We start from the raw sequence: 21,662 nt of genomic DNA, 5'->3' as shown, positions 1-21,662 counted from the left end.
CCCTCATTTTTTTCGCTCAAAAAGGTATATAACCCCTTAAGCTTCAGATAAGGATTGGAACAATATGGTATTAAATCTTATGAAAAAAGTGGCTTTCTTTGTTGTAAGTAAAACTCATAAAATTAAATTTCTTTGCAGGCTTCATAAGATTTTCTTTACTTATATTTCAATTATTTCAGCAGAGGAAATAGTCCACGAATCTTTCTTTTCTTTCTTATTCCTTACACATTTATCATCGCCAATGACTCTGCGGCAAAAGGACCCTCAGGACGAATCCGTACTTTGTCCTTTAATAATCGAGGCTGCGGCGGGGATAAACTGCAGTCCCCGAGCAGCAGAGCATACTGCAGCTTATTGACCACACCCCCAGGAAACAGAATAAGATCACCTCATATATACACATATATTCAACTGAGCTTTATTACACACTTTCGGCACTAAGGAAGGCACCATTCCTTTCTTCGGCAATAAAAAGGATATAAGAAGGACTACAAATTGCCAGAAGAGGTGTTGCACCAAAGGCGCAAAACTTTACAGTCAGCCAGAATAAATTCTTTAAATTCTGAAATGAATTCTGTGCACTCTGCACTACAAGAAAACCGCCTGGTATTCTTTACCAAGTGCTGAGCCCATTTAAAAGCCTTGTTTAATTACAATGATGAACAATTGACAGCTTTTAATGAGACAACAGCACAGCGCAAATTACGAGTAAAACATTTCGTTCTCATTCGCATTCCAACTTTTACGGCCTTCGATGGATGATGGGATTGCTTTCGGCCGGAACACTCACACCAACCTCGCCACTGCGGATTCACCCCCTGACTTAGCCAGAAATTAATGGCCTAAAGGGAGAGGACGTGGGGCGCACTCTTTATGGACTGCCAAATGGGGCAAGCAAGTGTAAACGAATGGATGGAAAAGTAAAACAAATTCAAACTGCTTTTTACGGCGAATGGAAATGGAATTGGAATCAGAGTTAAAATCCGATCGGAAGTGCAGCTGCCTAGGGATTAGCATTGCAAATTAGTTGGGGAAATTACAAAAGCGAATTAGATAACTAACAGGAGATTGATTAGGTAAATGGTTGGGTTTACAAAATTCTTAAGCATATTGGATTGTGTGAGATTAAGTTTCTTGTAAATAATTTAAGAGTTTTCTTATATACAATATTTAGAAGACAAAACGGATTGTCAAGACTTTAGTAAAGGGTTTTAAAAAGAGAACATAGTTATAAAAAGACATTCTGTTTTCCCAAAAAGAAGTTTCCAATCTCAGCATAAATTATCATTTCTGCATGCAGTTGACGCCTTCAAAGGAAAAAACCGAAAAGTTGCAACTCGATTGGCTCCAAAATGTTGCCCAACTTGTGCATCTAGAGGCAAGCTGGAAAAACTGCATAATTCTATAAAAGGCACACAAATTGAAACACAAACAAGAGACGGAGGAGAGACTCTCTCCCAACTTGGTGGCTCCATCTCCCCAGTCAGTAAAAGAAAAGTTGGGCTGGCAGTCTGTGAGTTTCTATTAAAAATATTGTCAACTCAATTCCGGCGGAGTAAGTGCAAGTAAGCGGGAATAAGGCGACGGGGTGACTGTGAGTTGATTGTTGTAAACAAAGTTTTCATAAAGAATTTCCACGCCGCTACAGGGGCTACAAAAACCTAAAAAAAAAAAAAAAAAAAAAAAAAAAAAAGCCGGAAGCCGACAAATTGGCAAAACCTCCAAAAGAATCACAACACAAGGCAAAGGCAAACCAGCCAGCTGCGGTTGGTGGCACAACAAATAAATTGACATTCCCCCACCGCCATTTACTCGGCTATCCCCTGTCTGAGCCACTCGTTATCATAGTTATGGTTGAGGCTTTAGCCGCAACCAGGCAACGATGAATGCTGCGGTTTTTCCGGAAAACGGAGGCAGCATCGGGCAAGGACCAAGGTGTTAGGCTGAGGCACCGAATCGGAAGCTGCCGCTGGCTTTCCATATACTACCGATGCCGTTGCCAGCTCCTGCGGCTGTTGCTGCCACAAATTAAAATGTGGCCGCGCTTAAATTCCCCACAAAATTTATTGTTTGCCGCCAGCTTGGCAAGAGCCCAAGGAACAGGAACAAAGCCAAGCCAGTCAGCCAGAAATAGGCAAATAAGTTAAATGCTTTCTGGGCCAAATATTTATTGGCAAGGAATGGGAACAAGTGCGAATGAGATCGTACCATATCATATAACTTAAAAGTAATTGGATATAAACAAGCTGAAAGTTTCTCTTAACATAATCCTGAAAAAAATCGAATTTATTAACACCTAATTTTTTCGTTGACTACTAAAACAGAAAAAGTTTATAATCTAATTATATTTAATTATGGATTTACTCTTTCATCTCGTTTTAAATGAATTTTAAATTTACTTTGATGACGACCTCTTCCACTGATTTATTTTTTATGACGCACATTAGTCAAACTGCCCAACAAAGTTATGAAATTCTCGCCGCTGGCATAATACAAAAAAAAAAAAAAACAAGGAAAATCTCCTATCCGGCAAACAAAACAAAAATAGCTGCCAAGGATAATGCGTTGCAAATGTCGACGACAATAAAAAGGATAATGCGACAAGTTGAAAACGAGCCAAAAGGCGACCGAATGACCGCCATTTCTGTTCAGAAAAGTTTTCGCAAAGCGCAGGAAAGCAAAAAAAAAAAAATAGAACTTTGTAAAAACGAGAAACAGAAAGTTGAAAGCATTTAATGAGTTTATTGAACCAATTGCAGAAGTTGCAACTTGTTAGCTGCAAGTTGCATGTTGCGTCATTGAGTTTGCAGAAAGGCAGAGAAATCCAGGCTTTGCTTGCTACTCTACTTGCCAAGTGACTCTTGGCCGAGTAAGATGAATGAAGAAAAAATCGCTCGCTCTCTCTCCGTCTTATCTTTTAGTTAAGAAAGAATTAAACCTTAAGTTACGGAGGGAGTCGACAAGTTTTTGTGTGATTCGCCGGCTCTTAGAGCTAATTCTGCCCAGCGTTCAGCACAAGCCAACTGCAATTCTTCTTGGCCATTTTGCCCATATCCGTCTGAACGTCGCCAGGGTCAGCAGTGCTGGGCAACGAAATTGCGGCAGACAGAAGTCATTTAAGGAGAATTTATGGGATTTTAACTGACATTTAAACAGTCGCCAAGAAACAGGGACAGATAGCCCCGGGGAAAATGGAGAGGAGCGGCATGGGCCAAAAGGAACTTGTCGGCCAAGATTAGCGACGACTGTGCAACAAAATGTTATGGACAGGGCCGGATAATGAACGACTCAGGCAATGGAGATCCCAGGGATATGAAGAGAAGAAAAGTCCGCTCCGAAAAGGAGCGAAGCGAGAAAAATGAAATGTAATTACATTTGAAAATGGCAAAAAGGAAAATGCAAAAGGAAAAATGTAAGCGACGGTCAGTCCCGAGAACCATCTGTACCCGATGGCCAGTTTTTGGGGCGTTGCCGTCGAGCAAAAATCACTGCAGCATTTCCTTGTAATTAACTTCATGAAGATGTTCCCTATTTTAAGACTGTAAAAAAGGAACTGAATGGAAAGAGCTCCGCTGACAGCTCAGCTTCAAGAAAGATGAGTGAACGAAAGGGGAAATGCTAGCTGGAAAATTGAGTGCTTACATTTTTGGGTTTCCACTTCAGAAAAAAGCAATCAAAGCCCAAATGACATTTGTATTTTAGAATTTTCTGAATTAATTAAGTAATAATGCTTGTGCTAACATTAAAATTATTTAATTTAAAACACCATCAAATTTCTTATTAAAACTTTAGCAATGTTATTGAACAATTTAAAAACAGCATTCCAAAATTCGGCGTGGGCAAAGAAGTCTTGTTTGCCTTTTTGTTTCAATTATTTAACATGTCACGTAAACGTTTATTTTGTTTGCCATTCAGAAATCACATTTCTAAGTTTTCAGATAACTGCCCGGGGCTTAAATTGTCATGAGGAATTCCGCTTTAATCAAATCCCCCTCAAAATATACATATGTGCATATACATTTATTTTAGCACTCCCAAGATAAAATAAATGACTGTAAGCATATTAAAGGAGGACAAGAGAAAATCATTAAGTTGGGGAAATTCAATCAAAATTTAATTAAACAGAGATTCAAAGGGTCAAAGAAGGTAAAATTGACTGAAATAATCAGACGCCACAAAAATAAAAGCAGGAGTTTTTTTTTCCTCTTTAACTTACATATATTGTTCTTACCTTTAATACTGTTTATCACTTCAACTGTATCTGCAAGAAAACAGGAAAGAGTTAATTAGTTAATTGGCGTTTCGTGATAAAGTTTCAAACTTAAAAAAAAGTTTGCAAGTGAGAAAGTTTAAAGTCGAAGAAAATGCTTGATAAACTTTTCTTTGGAAATTCATTTTTTATGAGCTTTTAATTGAAATTCCGTAATGGCCAAATTTAAACAACATAATCTTAGCTTCCTCTAAACTAGGATGTAAAGTTCTGTGTCTTAATGCTCTTATTAGAGCCCAAAACCTTAAGACTTTTGAATGACGTGAAAACAACAAATCGTGAATGAGAGTATAAGATTTCCATCATAGATACATTATTTTATTCCGAAGCATTCTCATTCAACTATCTACATACATATATTCAGTTGCAAAGATACATATGAGCAGCGTGGCTTATAAAAAATCAACTTCAGCTCAACAAGGTCGACCCCAATTTAATGCCCGCAGCACAGTGAGAATAAAAAGGGGATTTAATAGGCAGGGGAAGAAAGGAAAAAAGAGGGCACTCAAACTGCCAAACCGCAAATTTTTGCAGCCACAATTTCTGTCTGTGATTTGCTGCTCTCCAGTGCATTTTAGCATATTTCCACAATTTTTAAAAAATGTATGGCATTCAGAGGGGCTATCCCAGAAACAATTTACTCGTTTTATAGTTTCTTCCCCTCCCATCGATATTTTTATTTTTTTCAAAACTGCACTTGTAAGTTTCTTCTTCTTGGCAGCAGTAACAAACTGTGGCAACAGTAATCGAAAAGTTAATTCTCCGAAAAACAAGGTAATTAGTGTAGCAGTGCCCATAAAACCCAAGCGAATGTGCAAAAATAACGAGAAAAGTTTAAAAAGTGCCCAACAAAACGGCAATAGAGGGAAAGAGAGAGAGGAAAGGGGCTAGAAAAAAAGTGCTGAAAAAGAGTAGAAACAAGAACTACGAAGTGGGGAGAAGTGTGGCATTGTTGGTTGCAACTAGGCAAAGGCAAACACGCCGTAATGAATGGCTCCGACTTGTAGGATGCAGGCTGGGGGAACAGGTGGCATCGTGGTATAGTTAAGGGCCCCAGGTAAAACTATAGTTACTGCCGGAGCGCCAAATAAGGGTACGCAGCCAACAACTAGAACTAGATCTCGTTAGGCGTTGCCAAGGTTGAAAAATATGCCGGTGGGTGCTTGAACTGTTAGATTGGTAACTGATTCCATGTCAAGGTTTTAAGGCTTCAATTTTGTTTTCCCAAATAAACCAAGTTTTGAAATGTTTCCATTAGAGTGCTCTATGTTTACCGAATCTGAATGAAGCTTAAATTTTGGAAGTTACTTTACTGCAAAGCACATCTTAGATGTTTTATTTTCGACTTAGGGTAAAAGAATAATCAAATCACTTCATTTACTTCCACGAAACAACATATTGGCTAAGAATCTCTTCAACTTTGGCTCCACATAGAGCAACTGTTTTGAACCACTCACATGCACGAGCCCTCAATTAATTAATAAACAAAACTTTTCGCAAAACTCTTCGAGTGCCGCAACCGCACACACACACGCGTAGTGCGAGAACTTTTCGCCGACTGTCGTTTGTTGTGCCAAAAACTTGACTTCACCCACCGATTTGGGCCAAACACATCCAGGAAACCTTTCGGCTACCCCCTTCGGCCCATTTTGCCATTTCGCCTCCGCCTCCATTAGTTGTGCCTAATGACAAACATGAAGTTTTTGCCACCACATCAATCAAAAGTTTTTCATCAACGTCATCAGAGTTATCACCATGGCCGCAGGCGGCACACAAATAAAAACAGCCACACTCACACACAATCACTCCCAGAAATATAGATTCAGCAACAGCAGCAACAAAAGCAACAACAACAACAGCAACAACAATAGCAAAAATAAACCGCTGCCAACACCCTGAGACATGTTGACAAACAAGAACAACATCAGCTAGCCGAGAAGACAACAATGGCAAAAAGAGCAAAATGCCGAAAGCGGGAAAAACTTAAATTATGAACGGACAAGCGGTGAACACGCGGCGTATACGTAATTTTCCACGGTCTTGTGGCTGCTGCTAAATGTCTGCATAATTTATGGATTTAACAGCAACAACAACAAAATCGACCACAGCAGCCGCCACAACGCCAAAGAAGATGAAGAGCAGGGAACAGGAATGGTGGCAGTGGCACTTCAGATGCGCTCGCACCTTAAACAAGAGAAATGGCCGCCATAAAATGCCAACAGCAACGGCAAACAGCAAGTGGAACCAGAGTGATCAGGGGGAAATATCATCAGCGGACCAACTAAATAACTCAAATAAAATGCCTCAAATGCCGCACAAATCTTTTCAACTTGCTCCAACGGTGAGGCGGAAGATGTTGCTGTTGCTATTGCAAGGGGACACTGAAAAAAAAGGAGACAGGAAAAACCTCATATTATTTTAATCTATTTTCAAATTTGAAGAATAAAAAATTTAATAAAAACCTATCTATTACATTCTCTTCTCTCTTTAACCTGAAAAAACTGAAACATAATCAATTCTTTTTAAGTTCCTTGTTAACAAGACATGGAATACTTCATTTGAATAAAGCTAAAATAACTACTTTTTCGCACAAGATCTTTTCAGTGTAGTATTGATAAACCAAGCGCACTTCATCTTCTTCATAGGACGGAGTAAAAAATATAAGATAAAGATATGGCCGAGGAAAAAGAAGATGGGCCGCAGCCAGGGAGCCAAACATAATCAGCTTCATCATCAAGGTGGTGGCAAGTGGCAGGTGGATGTGGATGTGGATGTGGAAAGGTGGAAATGTGGGGGTTACTGAGAAGGCAGCTTGCCACACCTTCGCCCAAAGATGGCCATGTCATGAATCAGGCTGAGCCGGAGGTGAGGGAAAAGTGGGTGGGATGAGGTGTTGGGGTGTTGCTGTCACCATCAACATCTTCATCTTGCTCTTGTTCCTCCCATTTGCGACGGGGGCGACATCTTCATCTTTCAAATGCGTTTAATTATGTCAAAGTAGGAACCTTTTTTCCGCTTTTCTTTAGCCATGGCTCTTCTCGCTCTTCTCGCTTTTCTTGGGGCTGTCCTTTGGGAGACACCCACCAGCATATATAGTCACCTTTCGGATATAAAGCATCTGGAGACTGTAGTGAACCAGAGATATATATATTTGTAAATTTGTATGTAGTAGTTTGGATGGGCAAGCGCACACACACAACATAACCTCGTATTAAAGCCGTGTGTAACGTGTGTCATTTCCATTTTATTTTCCTACCAAAGCCACCCGGACTATACCATCCTATCGCTTTTTGCATTTGTTTCATTTGTGCGACGTTTCACATTAAGCTTGACAGTCGGGCTTTTGTGCATAATCGTGATGCCGTTAGCTCCGGCTTTAGTCCTGTTCCCCGACCATCCAACCCAGGTCCTGTTTTCTGGCTCTGTCCCTTCATTTCCTTTGGTTCCTCCTTTGGACACCAGACACCCGATCCCGCCAGCCATTCCGTCTGCTGATGGAAATAAGCTACCAATTACTAAAGTGTTTCACTCTAAAGCCATTGCAGTTGTTGTTGCTCCTGATTTGGCTTCGGTCGCTGCTTTTGATTCTGTAACTCCATCTCGACTCCCCTGCTGCTGATCTGGACATGAAAACGGACTAAAATGTTGGACGTTTGCATTAGTCAGAGCTCCAGGCAAAATACTAAAGCAGCTGGATATCCACAATTGCAAGTAATGTTTGAAATTATAACGTGTGTTCTCATTGTGGTTACAACATTATCTTCCCCGAGAATATATATTAATTTGCATTTGCGCTAAAATTATAGAAAATTGAACAAAAATTTGTTATTTTTATACTCGGGGTAATAAAAGCGTTTATTAAAAAAGTATGTTTTAAATTTTCATTTATCATTTCCGGATAAATATTTTAGTGTTTTAAAACAGATTCTTATCTTGAGGCATTCTGATGAGTTTAATCTTAACATGCGTGCTCGCATTGAACGACAGCAATATGACCCACATACGTTTATATTTCGTGTCACGTTCAGTAATTTTATTAAAACAACAGTTGATGTCATCGTATTAACCATAATCACTTCCAGTATAAAAAACAGGAAATAAACAAAAGGAATATTAAAAAATTGAAAAACAAGATAAATATTTATAATGGATACTGTTAGATTATTGTTGTTATTAGACAACTTACATATCAAGGTACATAACTTAAAGATTTCATAAATACAAGAAATTAATCGCTTTAAATATGTTGAAATCTGTTTGAAATTGCGTTGGGAATTTCATATTGATTAATAATATATTAACAAGCATCAAAAAGGTTCATCCCCTGAAAATGCCAGCTTCAATCTTATTCGCTCGCATTTTCAATTGCCATTCAAGCGCAACACAAAGCACACACACACACTCATATACGAGTCTGTCCATCATCATTTTAGCATTGCAGATTTAATTTCGTCAAAGTGGAAAAGTCAACCGAAAGGTCGCCGGCGGCAGACTACGCACCAATGAGTGCCACACCAAAAACACTCTGATTCCACCGCCTCAACCTCCTCTCGAAAAGGACTCTCCCGGCCAAATACTCCTCATGCATATGCGTGTGACCCACAGATGGCAAAAGGACCAAGGACAGCGGCAACAAACAGGACTAACCCAAACATAAGGCGGCAAAGAAGTCTGAACAATCGCGGAGGGTTGCTCCAAAAATATAAAATTTATGCATATCCACACAATTCAAGGTTTGATGTGATTAAATTGTAATTTAATGTGCATTCCTTTAAAGCCGAACAAAGATGAGAATTTATTTTGGAATTTTAGAAAAAGGAAAAAGACCTAAAACGGAAAAGAAAAGTAAAAATATTTGGCTTTAATGTTGACGACATTCATAATGAAATTTAAAACTTCTAACTTAGTTATTTATTGCAAGATACAAAACATATCAGTGTCACTTTATAATCTTTATTTTTTATTCTTTCAAAAGACAAAAAACGATATCACACTCAGTTGCTTTCAGAAAGTCTAACAGAAATACTTCCCCTCATATTTACCCTCTGATTGACTCAATTGATGCCACCTCGAAGTCTTCGTTTAACCCTCGCCCCAGACCCAAACTTGAATACTAATGACATTTGCTACCTGTTCATTTGTCTTGGCTGTTTTCCATTTTTTTTGCGTTCGGCTTGAGCTTGTCAAAGGGTTAATTGACGGAGAAAGAGACAGCGGCATGGTGCTTACTCGCTCTAACTAACCGTACTCGACACGTTCCACTTGGCTGGGTCAATATGCTGGCGGATTTTCTGTGCCCTGTAATTAGACACTTTTTCTGAGGAAGGGGAAGGAGGGGGAAGCAGATTCTCTCGGTGATGAGCCAAAGGTGAATGTCTTCCCCTTTCACCCCCATTTCACCTAGAATCCCCCCTCGCCACCTATGTCAAACAGTTCATTCCCCGAAATTAATGAGATTCTTCGAGTGGGCACCTAAGTTCATTCCTCTCATCGGTTAGACCGAGCTCAAACGCTTTAAAGACCCAATTAGACGCCTAACGTTTATTTCGGCCCACAGAACGGTACTCCCAATTTCCCTGTCATTCCCATTTAATTGACAACTGTTAGCTTTCGGCCTAATTGATGGCTTGATGCTTTATCTAACTTCTATCGTTTCCAGCGCTCCCCAAATGCCCCAAATATAGGCACTCGCATCAAGTGTTGTATTTGCGGGAGCCTCCTGCTAGGCAAATAAATAAATCAAGATATAAGCAAAGAAACACTCGGGCTCCCAAATGGATTCGAAATAGTTGCAGTCCATCCGTGAAGCTGTTGACTTCGCCCGGTCATAAAGTGAAGAATCCACTTGCCAAGTTGAGTACTCGAGGACCTCTGGTGTGGGCAGTGCATAAATTGTATAAATACATTTTCAGCAGCCCATCAGTCATGGTCAGTCCGAAAAAGACCAAACTGCAGTCATATATGTATGTAGTACCCATTAACTTTTCGCTGAAGAGGATAGAAAGGACTAAAAAAAAAGAATACTAACTAGCTTTAAAGTTATTCAATAATGAATTTAACAATTTATCAAGTTACGTTGCTATTATTGGGTAGTTTAAAATTTCGTTGTTCATTAAATATTTACATTCATGGCAAAAACACCAACCTGTTTAGGATCCCATGCCCTACAAAATATATAAAACATATGTCTGAAAATTTGATTTAAAAATCAGTTAGTAAAATGACTTAAATTTGCTAGTGGGTACCATATTGTCTTAACATTCGACCATAACAATATTCCCACTTATTTTTGTTCGCTTCGAGTGCAATGAATTCATACAACAGCAGTAATCTCTGGCATTTTTCGGACATGATATCTCAGCCTGGACCCACATGGTCCACATCAGCAGTATCAGCATCAATGTCAAAAGGGGATGCACAAAATGCATTTTGAATATTTATGAATCATGTCAGGCCGACACCCCCTCCGATCGAATGCGTGCAGCATAGTCATTAGTGAAAATATTCGGGCTAACGTGTTTCCATCTTGAGGACAGGCAATTCATGAATATGGAAACGAGCATATAACGTATACGCCTCCTGGGCAGCTTAATAACAAAGTGTCAACTCCCACAGAATTGCCTTGAAAATTGCCAGTAAAGTAAGCCAGGCTGACCTACCATCTTTTAGCCTGTTTGCATAGTTAGCAATTCTGTTGTGGCTGTTAAAGGGTTTTTGAGTTTGTCCAATTTATTAGAAAACTATTTGTAGGTTTAGACAACGAAACGTGATCATCGCATAGTTGCTGGGATTTCGGAAATGGAAATTGTTGACGCAAACAATTATTGACAACAATGCTGTTTCGTACGGAATACGGAATGAACTTTTTATTGCGGAAAATAAAACCAGAAATCAGAAACCAATACAGTTTTAACAAACACAATGCAAAACAAAAGTTCTGTTTGGCATTTCAACCACGGAGTTTTACAGATAGTTCTGAGCTCAACACGCAAAACAACTTGTATAGAACCCAATTATCACTGATTCGCAACCACTTTCTTAATAAGTTTTAATTGTTGAGAGCATTTTTTATCCGATAAATGCAGTCCGAAAATTCACCATTTACCTCCAGTTTGGCGTGGCATTCAAAGTGAATTTACAAAATGTTGAATTCAACAAAATATAATCAATTGCATAGCAACGGTGTAATCCGCAACGGCATCTCCACTTGATGGGCCATTTTCAATTAAGTATTAGAACGACAAACAAAAATTCAATTAGATGCCATGCCATAGATTTGCTGCCATTCATGTTTTTCCTTTTGCATTTTGTTAAACCGTTGAACAAAAGATTTATGGAGTGAATCAATAAATGCATTTGACAGGGAATTCGAGTGAGATGGAAAATACAACAAATGAACTATGGCACCAAAAGTGTATCCCTCCCGTTGGTCACTCCAAACCCCCAGCCTCCCCGATCCCTCCAATCGCTGTCCACGTTTGTCCTGCCGACAAAACCCAAAAAGAGTCCAACAAACTAATTCAATCTTTGCCGCTTGTCCACGTTTATCACTGATTTTCTTTTTTTTTTGACACCCCTCAACCCCGAAAATTCCCAATGCCCCTGTCAGTGTTTTACAGCAGAGCAAAGGAAGAAGGAGGGTGGGGGGAAAAAGTCCATTTGTGTGAATTGCATTTTTATTTGTATAGAATTTTCATAGCTAGCTGCTTCGCCTGGCATTCACACATGTCCCTGTCCTCTGGCAGGATATTCGACTTTCCAGGGGCGGAAATCTGGATGGCGGCAGGGGCCGTTGCCTCGTGTTGCTTTGACAGTTTTTTGGCAAACAGCCAGACGGGCCGAGCGAGCCACCGGCAATGGAGTGCACTCATCGAGAACAAAAAGTATGGCTGCTGGGATGGGTTTAAAATCCGAGATACCCTCTTATTAAAAAATAATGAAAGCCCGCGAAAAAAAGAAGCTCACTACCTTTATAGTTTGTAATAGTTTAATTGTTTGCAACGACATAACACTCAATCAAATAAAAACTTACATTTTGAAGTTATGCAAGAAGAGGAAAATGCCAAAAGCAGTGCCTAAACTGTGTAATATATTAAACCTAAACATGCAGAACCATCTATCACAATTAAAATAATTAAAACGTATTTCCATTCAATAGAGACTAGACATTTATCAAAAACCATTAATCATGCAACAAAAGAGAGATTTTCATGCCTAATTAGTCCGTCAATTTAGAACATCAATTTCATTTTAAATGTCATATAACATTACGGCTACCTCCAAAATTTACAGGATACATCGAAACAGAATACTAGAGGATAAAGTACAAAAAGGGGGCCAAGTTACATAGAGATAGGGATATGGGTAGTGATAGGGAGATAGAGATAAAGCGAAGAATGCGTGCGGAAAATTTAGCACGCTCTACGTGCCATGGCAGCAAATAAAAAATTGAAGTAAATTTGGCAACTGGCTACAGAGTCGTTAGAAGAATCAGGAGGGGACGGTGGGGAAACGTTTTTGGCAGCTAGGGGAATGCCTGGCGTCAGTATTCGGCCCCTCGCAGCTCCTTCGTCCATCGACATACAATGAAATCCGCTCAAAACCAAGGCCCCAACTCAAGTTCAGCAGTGCGGCAATGCAGCTGAAAAGAACAAAAAACAGAACGAAAGAGTCGGGGCGACAATCAGACACGGAATCCTGCTGCAGACTGCAGACATCCTGTCGCCAGACAATCGCCATTTTTTTTTGCTCCTACTGCGTATTCAGATGCAGCTTAGGCCATTAGCGTTCGTGTTCTTCGATTGGTTTGAACATAAGAAAACCATTGGGATTGCGGTGCGAATCTGGTCAACTACAAATGAACACCAGATTTTTTCGTTCAAAGCTTTAAATCTCTTTTTAAGTGTTCTGGTTTAAGTGGTAACATTTATTATAAAAAGCTCCAACTGATCAACTTATAATTAAATACTTTAAGGTCTGTGCACTGCAGCTTAAATTTTAATGGAAATAAACCAATATTTTAAATATTCTGTTTTGAATCCAAGCAGAACACGCAAGTTGAGCCATAACATTAAATCATTACCCAATGATTTAAGACTTAAAGTGAGTACCACCAAGCAAGCCGCAGTAACAGCAGCGACAACGTATACGCACCGTTGGCCACCAACGTAGCTGCAGCAGTAACAACAACAGCCATCGGCCAACGAGTCTAATGAATGACCAACTATGGCCAGCTGGGCCGCAGCCAACCCACTAACCTGGCTCGAACCGGAGCAGGAGGCAATATACATTATGGTGGCTGGAAAAGCGTGGCCCGAGCAACTTATTAATATGCAGAGCAGCCAGCAGGTGTCTTTGCTACCGTTTTATGCCACAATTTGCGCCACGTGCGGCTGGTGCTTGCCGCCGTTGCTTCTCCTGCTGCTGACAAGGCTTTAATAATGCTGCCACTCGGCTGCGTTTGCCTGGCTGCCAAAACGATTTCTTTGCTCAGCTGCAGCTCGAAATTAACAATTCGTAGCTCATTTTTCTGCCAGCAGGGTGGGCGTAATACCATGAGGCAAGTAAGCTAAGAATGGGTGGACCACTTGCAGCGACAATTAGTTGAGTTATTGGCAGCAAGTTGGTCCTGAGTTGTCCCCTTTCCAGCTTGAAGTTTTGCCGACCCGAGTAATTTTGTTGCCTGACAAACAGCAGCCACAGAAACAACGCCCCAAGAGAAATGTTGCCTTGTTTCTGTGATGAATATTGGTTTGCCTTTTTAAGAAACTAATTTACGTAATTTAAAAAACAGGATAAAATACTAGTTTTTTTTAATAAAGAGATAATAAAATTATTAAACAAAATAAAATTAAATAAATCCAAAAAATGTTTGATTAATTTTAAATCCATTGACTATAACTTTTATGCACAAAAATACAAACGTATTCTGTTTAAATTGTACATATCATGAACAGATGCAATAAAACAAATCTCCTCAATAAAATTCTACCAACATTTTACAAAATATAAAAATTAAAATTTGCTCTAGCAAATAAACCTTTTTTGCTGGGCTTTATTAACAATTTGGCTTGGCTGTTTGCAGTTATATTCCTGGACTCCGCATGTGGGATGCTGATCGGTTTGTTAGCTGTTCATCCCAAACATTGTCCGCTGGCCCACATCCACACCCAGTCCACTTTTGTCTCCGGATCCAGTTAGGCAAAGGACTCGAGGCGACCGCTGTCATCGCATAGTTGCTGGACAGGACACTGGGAAGCCAAGAGGGCAGGAGTCACAAGGCAGGAGGCAGGTGCAGAAATTGCAGCAACCACAGCAACAGCAACATCCACCCACGGACGGATGCTCATATGCTCTGTTCCTCTGACAGGTCGGAATACCTGGCCACAGGCCAACTGCATACTGGACCGGACTCTTCTGGTTGGCCAGTCAGTCGGCACAAGGACTTGCAACATGCCACAGTGGCAGGAGGAGGAAGCCAGGAAGGCCAAATGACGAGCACTGGCGGATGATGAGCACTAAGCTAAAGTAGCAGTATTACGACGAAAATCAGAAGGAGGAACTGCAATCCAAGCAATCCGCAAATTGACTGCTGAACATGTCAAGTGATTGAAGCCTTGCTCAAACTCTTCTCGACCGGGCCAAAATTGTCAGTCTATTGTCGTCGTCATGTGTCCATTCAGTGTCGACTGCAGATGAGGAGGCAAATCGAATCAATTGCTGCACTAAGCTTGGCCATCCAAATTGGATTGTTGGAAATCTGATTGCAGCATAATACAACTGGGATTCTGATCACGTTTAAACAAATAACGCAGTTTTATTTATAGCACATCATTTATATATAACTATATATAACTTGTTTTAAATCGAAAAGTATAGGTCTCGTCTTAAGATCTTCATCAAAAACAAGCTTGTTTTACCGAAACAATTTATATCCCTGTTTTATGTAACCCATTGTTTTTTAATTACGTTGAAAGCCAGCAGCTTAAGTGACTATAGGCAAACAAAAACATCACCAACTTGTATGTTGACTACAGCCTCTACGACATTTTCATTAGGTTTTCCATCTACGCTTGTGTGCGTATACGTAACGTAGTTTGATGAGCAACTTATTGCACATACGCAGTGGTGAACGGACCTCCGCCTCCTTCCTGGCCATTCCCACGACTCGTTTTTGTTTTTTAGTTATGTGTGTTATATGTCTATTTTTTTTTTTTTTTTTTTTTTGCATTTTCGGCAGTCACGGCTGTGCCTGACATTTCTCGATGTTACCCCTTTTTTGTTGGGCAGGGGAACGAGCGGATGCTGGCATTCAACTCAGACTGTAACTTGCACCGTTTGGCAGAAGCAGAAGCGTCGGTGGCAGAGGAGGATGCTATAAACCTGCTCAATGCACAAGGTTTCGCAGCCGAAGGAAATGTCAACGAAAGCTACAAAAATGCAAAACACATTGGCAAAAAAGAGAGAAAAAAGCCATAAAAACACAAAAAAAAAAGTGGGAAAGGGGAAATGTAAAGAAGAATTCACGCCAAATGAAATCTGCAACGAGTCTGACGCATTTAGCTGTCAGTTTGTCTTAGCGAGTCGGTCGTTGGATACGCCGTCGTCATGTCTCATTGTGCTGCTGCTCCTCCGATTCCCAGGAAAAGGAGAAGCCAAGGATCCTGACGTTGAAGAGATGGCGAGGCTGGAGGCAGGAGGCAGGTTATCCAACCAAACCGAGGCGGAGGCGAAACGCAATGCGCGTAAAATAAACAAATTTCCGCAGACGACACTCAACTATGCAAACAGTAATTGGAGCAGGCAGCGGGTGGGCGGATCCAAGTCGAAGAGTTGAGAGATGCTGGTGGGTGGCGTAAGCACAGGTAAAATCTTTAGCCAAAACCAAAAACTGAAACTGAAATTCAACGAAATAAAACAACAAGAACAACAATCAAGGCAACACGAAAGTTTCGACTAGGGATTTTCAGAAACATGGGATATCCTGTAAAGTTCGTTTCAATATGATTTCACCATGTTGCAGCACACTTAAAATAATAATAAAAAATTTATAGTTTAAGCCTCTTAATTTGTACATTTTTTTAACCACACCAACATTAATTTAAGCCACAAACTAAAAGCGGATGAACATATTTAAACAGGATTATAGCAAGTACACATGCTGTCGAAAGATAATACCTCATTAGTACATTCCTGAAAATGCGATACTCGTGTATCCCATATCTCAGCAAATAATGGGTATGCACAGGAAACCGTAACTCAAATGTAACGCGGGTAAGCGCACTGGATGGCGGCAGCAGGTCGCTAGGATTCACAGGATCCGCGCAGGATTCATATAACGCAAGACAGTTGACGGTGGAATAAGAGACGGAGAGGTGCTCCAAAACGGGAATGAGTAGCGGTTGTGGGCCAGAGAGAGAAATGTTTCTGCAAATGCAATATTGTTATGCTGTAATGGTATAAAATGTATGCATATGTTTTACACAGGATACAGGATGCTGCAAACGAGACATGACCGAGGAAAGCAGCGGGAGCACGAGGGGCACAGCAGAGTTGGAAAGGAAAAGAATCACAGGAAGCAGGAAGGCAGGATGCCGCCGCTTTGCAACCTCCGCTTGCGGAAAATTAAAGAAAACAACATCGCGAATTTCGGATACGGAAAGGATTCCGTCAATGGAAAACAAAGAGGAGAACGAGAATGAAAATTGAATGAGAAGCACAATTCCCGTTTTGTCTCCGGCTGTGAAATAGATCCGGTTACTCCCGTTTGGTCCTTTGCATCGCAGGACTGAAGATAAGGACCTTTCTCAAACACTGAAGGCACTTTTAGATCCCCAGCTGAGTTTAAATTTAATTAAATCATTGGTTTGGGAAATTAATGTACAGAAAAATGGGGCTTCCGGCAGAAAAAACTACCTGAATTTACAGATATTAACTGTATGTAATATTACCCCATTTATAATGTCCTTCCGGTTAATTAATTTTTGAATGCATTTTACATATAAAAAAATATAAATAAAAACTGGAAACTAAACCAGTAACGATACAATTGATTTAGTACCAAAAGGAACAAATATTTTCCCAGTTATAGATTATCTCTTAACTAGATTTCGAAATGTGAACTGGAGAACACCTTGTTAGTCCTATCTTGCAAATTGGAAAGGAGTTAGAAAGGTAGCGAAACTAAACTGGCTGAACAGCGAGTGAAAAATCCAATCAAGTTGGGCTAATTAAAACACCCGACAGCAGACTCAATCACTGAACTCTTCTCGAGGGTCTCATTATTTAGTCTTTGTTTTTGCCTTTTGCCGACCCTTGTTTGGATTTTACTTTGTCCTTTTTTGGCAAACAAAAACAAAGCCAAAAAGGGTGAAAGAACTGAAACTGTAAACTATGCTAATTGACAAAGAACAAACTGCAGCGAGTGAAAAGAAACAAAGTAGATATAAAGTCAATCAAACAAGAGAATAGAGGGAAAAGCGTTTAAAACTTAAGACTTTTTAGATTCTTGGCAAATCAATATACTCAAATTTATTAAGGAACTATGTCGATGTTTAAATCTAGATACCTTAGGTTTGAATGCCTTACCAGAAAATATTTATTGAAAAATATAACTAGTTATAGTATAATAATTGAGATGCAGAAAATCAATCCCAACTTATTATTGCTGTGCATCATTTTTTTTGTGCTCCTTGGACAATATTTTCGGGAACCACTGAAATATAAAGTGGTAATCGAGCCACCCCTGGAATGCAAACCTGAAGAAAGGGGTCTCGACGTCAACACGTCGGAGTGCCAAATAATTGCCATGGATCCCCTGTCGCCCATGGCGATGTACCACATGAAACCGATGCCCATATACTGGTGCTATATGATCAAGTTGATAGAACCGAAAACCATTGATGGTCGCAATTATCTGTATATGGCCGCTGGACGGGAAAAACTGTTGAAAAAGCTTGGTGTTCGGAGGACCAGCGAAATTACCTGCGGCTATAATCGCTTTAAGCGAATAGACGATTATAACAATGAGGACTTGGAAACTGAGAGGTTCGGCTTCAGCAGGTGGAACAATTTCACGGAGGTGATGTCGGGAAACATTACAATGCGCGTCTGGTGCTGGGTCGACTTTGGTCGTTTAGTTTATCACGACGTCCTGATGTTTCTGCCAAAGCCAGAAATAAAGAAAATAAATTCTTCCGACACGGAACCCGCTAAACGTCTTTCCGTTTTGGTCCTGGGCATCGACTCCATTTCCCATATGCACTACCGCCGCTACTTCAGGTGAGTATCTGCTTTATATCTTTTGTTTACATACAAACAAAAACTGTTGATTGTTATTTAAACCAATTTCAATGGCCCTCTAAAAATGAACGTGCGTCACAGGAACCGAGCAAACAAAAGCTTAAGGGGTTACATGGGTTTCCTGGGGTAAAAAACGGCCTTTTTTCAAACATTTTTTTTGCATATAAAAAATGAAATATTTCAATGAAACTTTTTATTATTTAAAAGATACATATTTAATAAAGATTTTGTGAAATTTTCAAAAAAAAATATCAAAATGTCGGCCATTACGACGCCATTTCCGGCAGTCCCTCGGAAAAAAGGTGCCTCCGCGTTGTCAGCAGAACTTCTTTCAGGATCATCCAAAGTAAAAATAAAAAAAACGTGTTTCAGTATAGACAATAAACTAGGTATTGGACGAAGGAAAAAAAAAAAAAATGAAAATTGGATTTTTGGCAGACGTTTTTACAAAAAAATGCAAATTTCGATGAAAATTTCTCGACATTTTTTTTTTTTTAAATAGTTGTAATTGAAAAAAAAAAAAATCCTTCGTTCAATACCTTGTAAATGATATCTCGAATACTTGTGTAAAATTTCATTAAGATCGGTTGAGTAGTTTGCGAGAAATTTTGACAACCGACTTTGAAAACATAGTTTTGAGAAAAACGCGTTTAAAGTTTTAAGAGACAATAAAAGTGGTCTCAAGCGTCCACCTTGTCAAGGCTGTATCTCCGAGACTATTACTCGGATCAACTTGAAAATTTAGGACAATATTCTAGAAATGTTATAGAATTTAATAAGCCAAAAAAAAAAAAATCGATTTTTTGAAACCGTGAAACCCATGTAACCCCTTAAAATACTGAAAGTAAAAATCAAAAACAAGTTATCCAATTAAAACGTACATATGCATATATTGACAAAAAAAAAATTAAAGCCACCTGGCTGCACATTATCTGTCATAACTATAAATTTACAACTGAACTATTGGCCCAAAAATGTTTTATATCATTTACATGTCCACCAATTTCATTTTAAAATTGTTTGGTCAATAACATTTATTGAAATAGCTTTGTATTCTTTATGATAGTAATTAAATATAAAACACATAATTAATCGTGAACTAAGAAGCACTCCTCTTAACTTTATTATTATGCTTATGATTTTTTTTTATACAAAATACCTAACAAAATTTGTATATCTTTTAGTCAAGTGATGGACTATGTGGACCGATTTCCGCATACGGAGATGTGGGGCTACAACCGCGTTGGTCGAAACTCATATCCGAATCTGGTGCCTCTTCTAAGTGGTCAAAGTGTTGAGGAGCTGGAGGCACCGACCGGCTGTTTTGGGGCAAACCAGAAGGCAAACTACGACCGATGCCACCTCCTGTGGCACGATTTCCAGGCAGCTGGTTATGCCACCATTTTTGCTGAGGACTCCCGCATAGGTGGCACTTTTACCTACACAAAACCCGGATTTAAACAACAACCTACTGACTTTTATCTGCGCGGCGTTATGAACGAGGTGCACAAGCGAACTCAATATTCGGCAAGGGGTCCAGTTGAAATAACATGCAGTGCCGATCGAGTGTATCACCATATTCTCTACGATTTCATCTACCGATTATTGCCGCATATGCAGGCAAGAAGTCGGGATCGAGGATTCTTTGCCTTTTTCTGGCAGACGATGGGCGTCCACGATTATTTCCAGTATGGCGAGCAAACGGACTTGCAGTACTACTTAATATTGCGCGCTCTACATAGGCGCAAAATACTTGAAAGGACATTGGTTTTGATTTTGTCCGATCATGGCCTGCGATTTGGTCGTTACGTAAACACTTTTCAGGGAATGAGGGAAACCTCACTGCCAACTATGGTGGCCATATACCCTCGCTGGCTGGAAGAAAAATTTCCTTTGGCGGTGGCAAATCTTCGAACCAATTCCCATCGACTGATGACCACATACGATCTGCACGAGACCCTCAAGGATGTGGCGAACTTGGAAAACCTCAGTGATGAGAGTATACGCAATAGAACTTTGAGACTACGTAACGATCATAACGTATCTCTGTTTCTGCCAATTCCCGAGAAGCGAAGCTGTTTTTCTGCACGAATACCACTGCACTATTGTCAATGCGATGGGTTTGTCAAGATACCTTGGAATGCGCTCAGAATCCAGAGGATCGCCAAGTTTGCAGTGGCGACCATTAACAAACTGCTCTCTTCCTACAAGCAGTGCTCCAAGTTGCAGCTACTCAATGTGGAGGACGCCTACCTTCGGAAAAAGCAAACCAACGACACGATTACTGTTCGGCTGGTTACCAAACCGGGAAACGGTCATTTTGATGCCACAGTCCTTGCCAAAAATGACAGCTCACTGCAAGGAGTTATCACACGAACGGACCAGTACAAGTATCAGTCCGCTTGCGCCCAAAAAGAACCCATCGAGATCTACTGCTACTGTTCCTAGAAATTTTCTTTTCTACTCGAAATAAAAACACATGAGCTTATATTGAAATCACTAGATGTAAATCGTTTAATGCCTCTAATTGAATTTATTCGCCCACGTTAAATCATTAAACATTATCATTTTGTGTTCATCCAATAATGTAAAAAATTCACACATTTATTGACTGACTGATATGCTTTTAACAAAGCTAATAAACATGTACACATTGGTGTTCACGCTATAAAAAACATGATAACAAAGACAGCAACATGTGCCACAGTAGTCAACAGAATGAATTTAATTAACAAGTTTCTTTAGCAATGCAAATTTGCTAACATATTAATGACTGCAATGTAAAGTGCTATATTTAGGCGAAACTGTAAAAACTTTTCGTTTATGTGTTCGCCAATATCAACCACTTTCAAACTCCTACTAATTTTTAATGATAGACAACTCTCTCTTTGCCAATAGTGCAAGCAAGAAAAACGAGGATAAAGTACCGCTACGGCAAGAACCTGGAAGAGCCAAAGTAGCTGGCATTAGGATAAATGGCTGGCAAATGTGTTTAGATTTCTCTTAATTTCATTTACCGCACATAAACACCCATGCACTTAACCGAAGCTGTTTTTGCGACAAACTGTCAACAGATGGCGCCGCTGTGTCT

At 39.8% G+C, this 21,662-nt stretch overlaps 2 protein-coding genes across 2 annotated transcripts in view; one reads left to right on the top strand and one right to left on the bottom strand.

The window, feature by feature from the left end:
• LOC108102024 (cadherin-87A) overlaps positions 1-21,662 on the bottom strand; it is a 59,623-nt gene that overhangs the window by 22,422 nt on the left and 15,539 nt on the right. The window contains exon 3 of the mRNA XM_017206626.2: positions 4,232-4,261. The gene's annotated coding sequence lies outside the window, so the exon portion shown is untranslated. The remainder of the gene's footprint in view (positions 1-4,231; positions 4,262-21,662) is intronic.
• On the top strand, positions 17,682-21,065 carry LOC108102026. Its single transcript, XM_017206629.2, has 2 exons — positions 17,682-18,550; positions 19,756-21,065. Exons 1-2 carry the CDS (start codon positions 17,814-17,816, stop codon positions 21,017-21,019), a joined length of 2,001 nt encoding a protein of 666 aa, XP_017062118.1. The 5' UTR covers positions 17,682-17,813; the 3' UTR covers positions 21,020-21,065.

Source organism: Drosophila ficusphila, unplaced genomic scaffold (genome assembly GCF_018152265.1).
Source record: "Drosophila ficusphila isolate 14025-0441.05 unplaced genomic scaffold, ASM1815226v1 contig_791, whole genome shotgun sequence".
Taxonomy (NCBI): Eukaryota; Metazoa; Arthropoda; class Insecta; order Diptera; family Drosophilidae; genus Drosophila; species Drosophila ficusphila.
This window is presented reverse-complemented; position numbering and strand designations above follow the sequence as displayed.

Bases quoted from the DNA above. Each gene is read 5' to 3' on its own strand.
- LOC108102026 (XM_017206629.2), top strand. From the start codon at position 17,814: ATGTCGATGTTTAAATCTAGATACCTTAGGTTTGAATGCCTTACCAGA. The intron at 18,551-19,755 runs GTGAGTATCTGC...TATATCTTTTAG, and splicing joins CACTACCGCCGCTACTTCAG to TCAAGTGATGGACTATGTGG.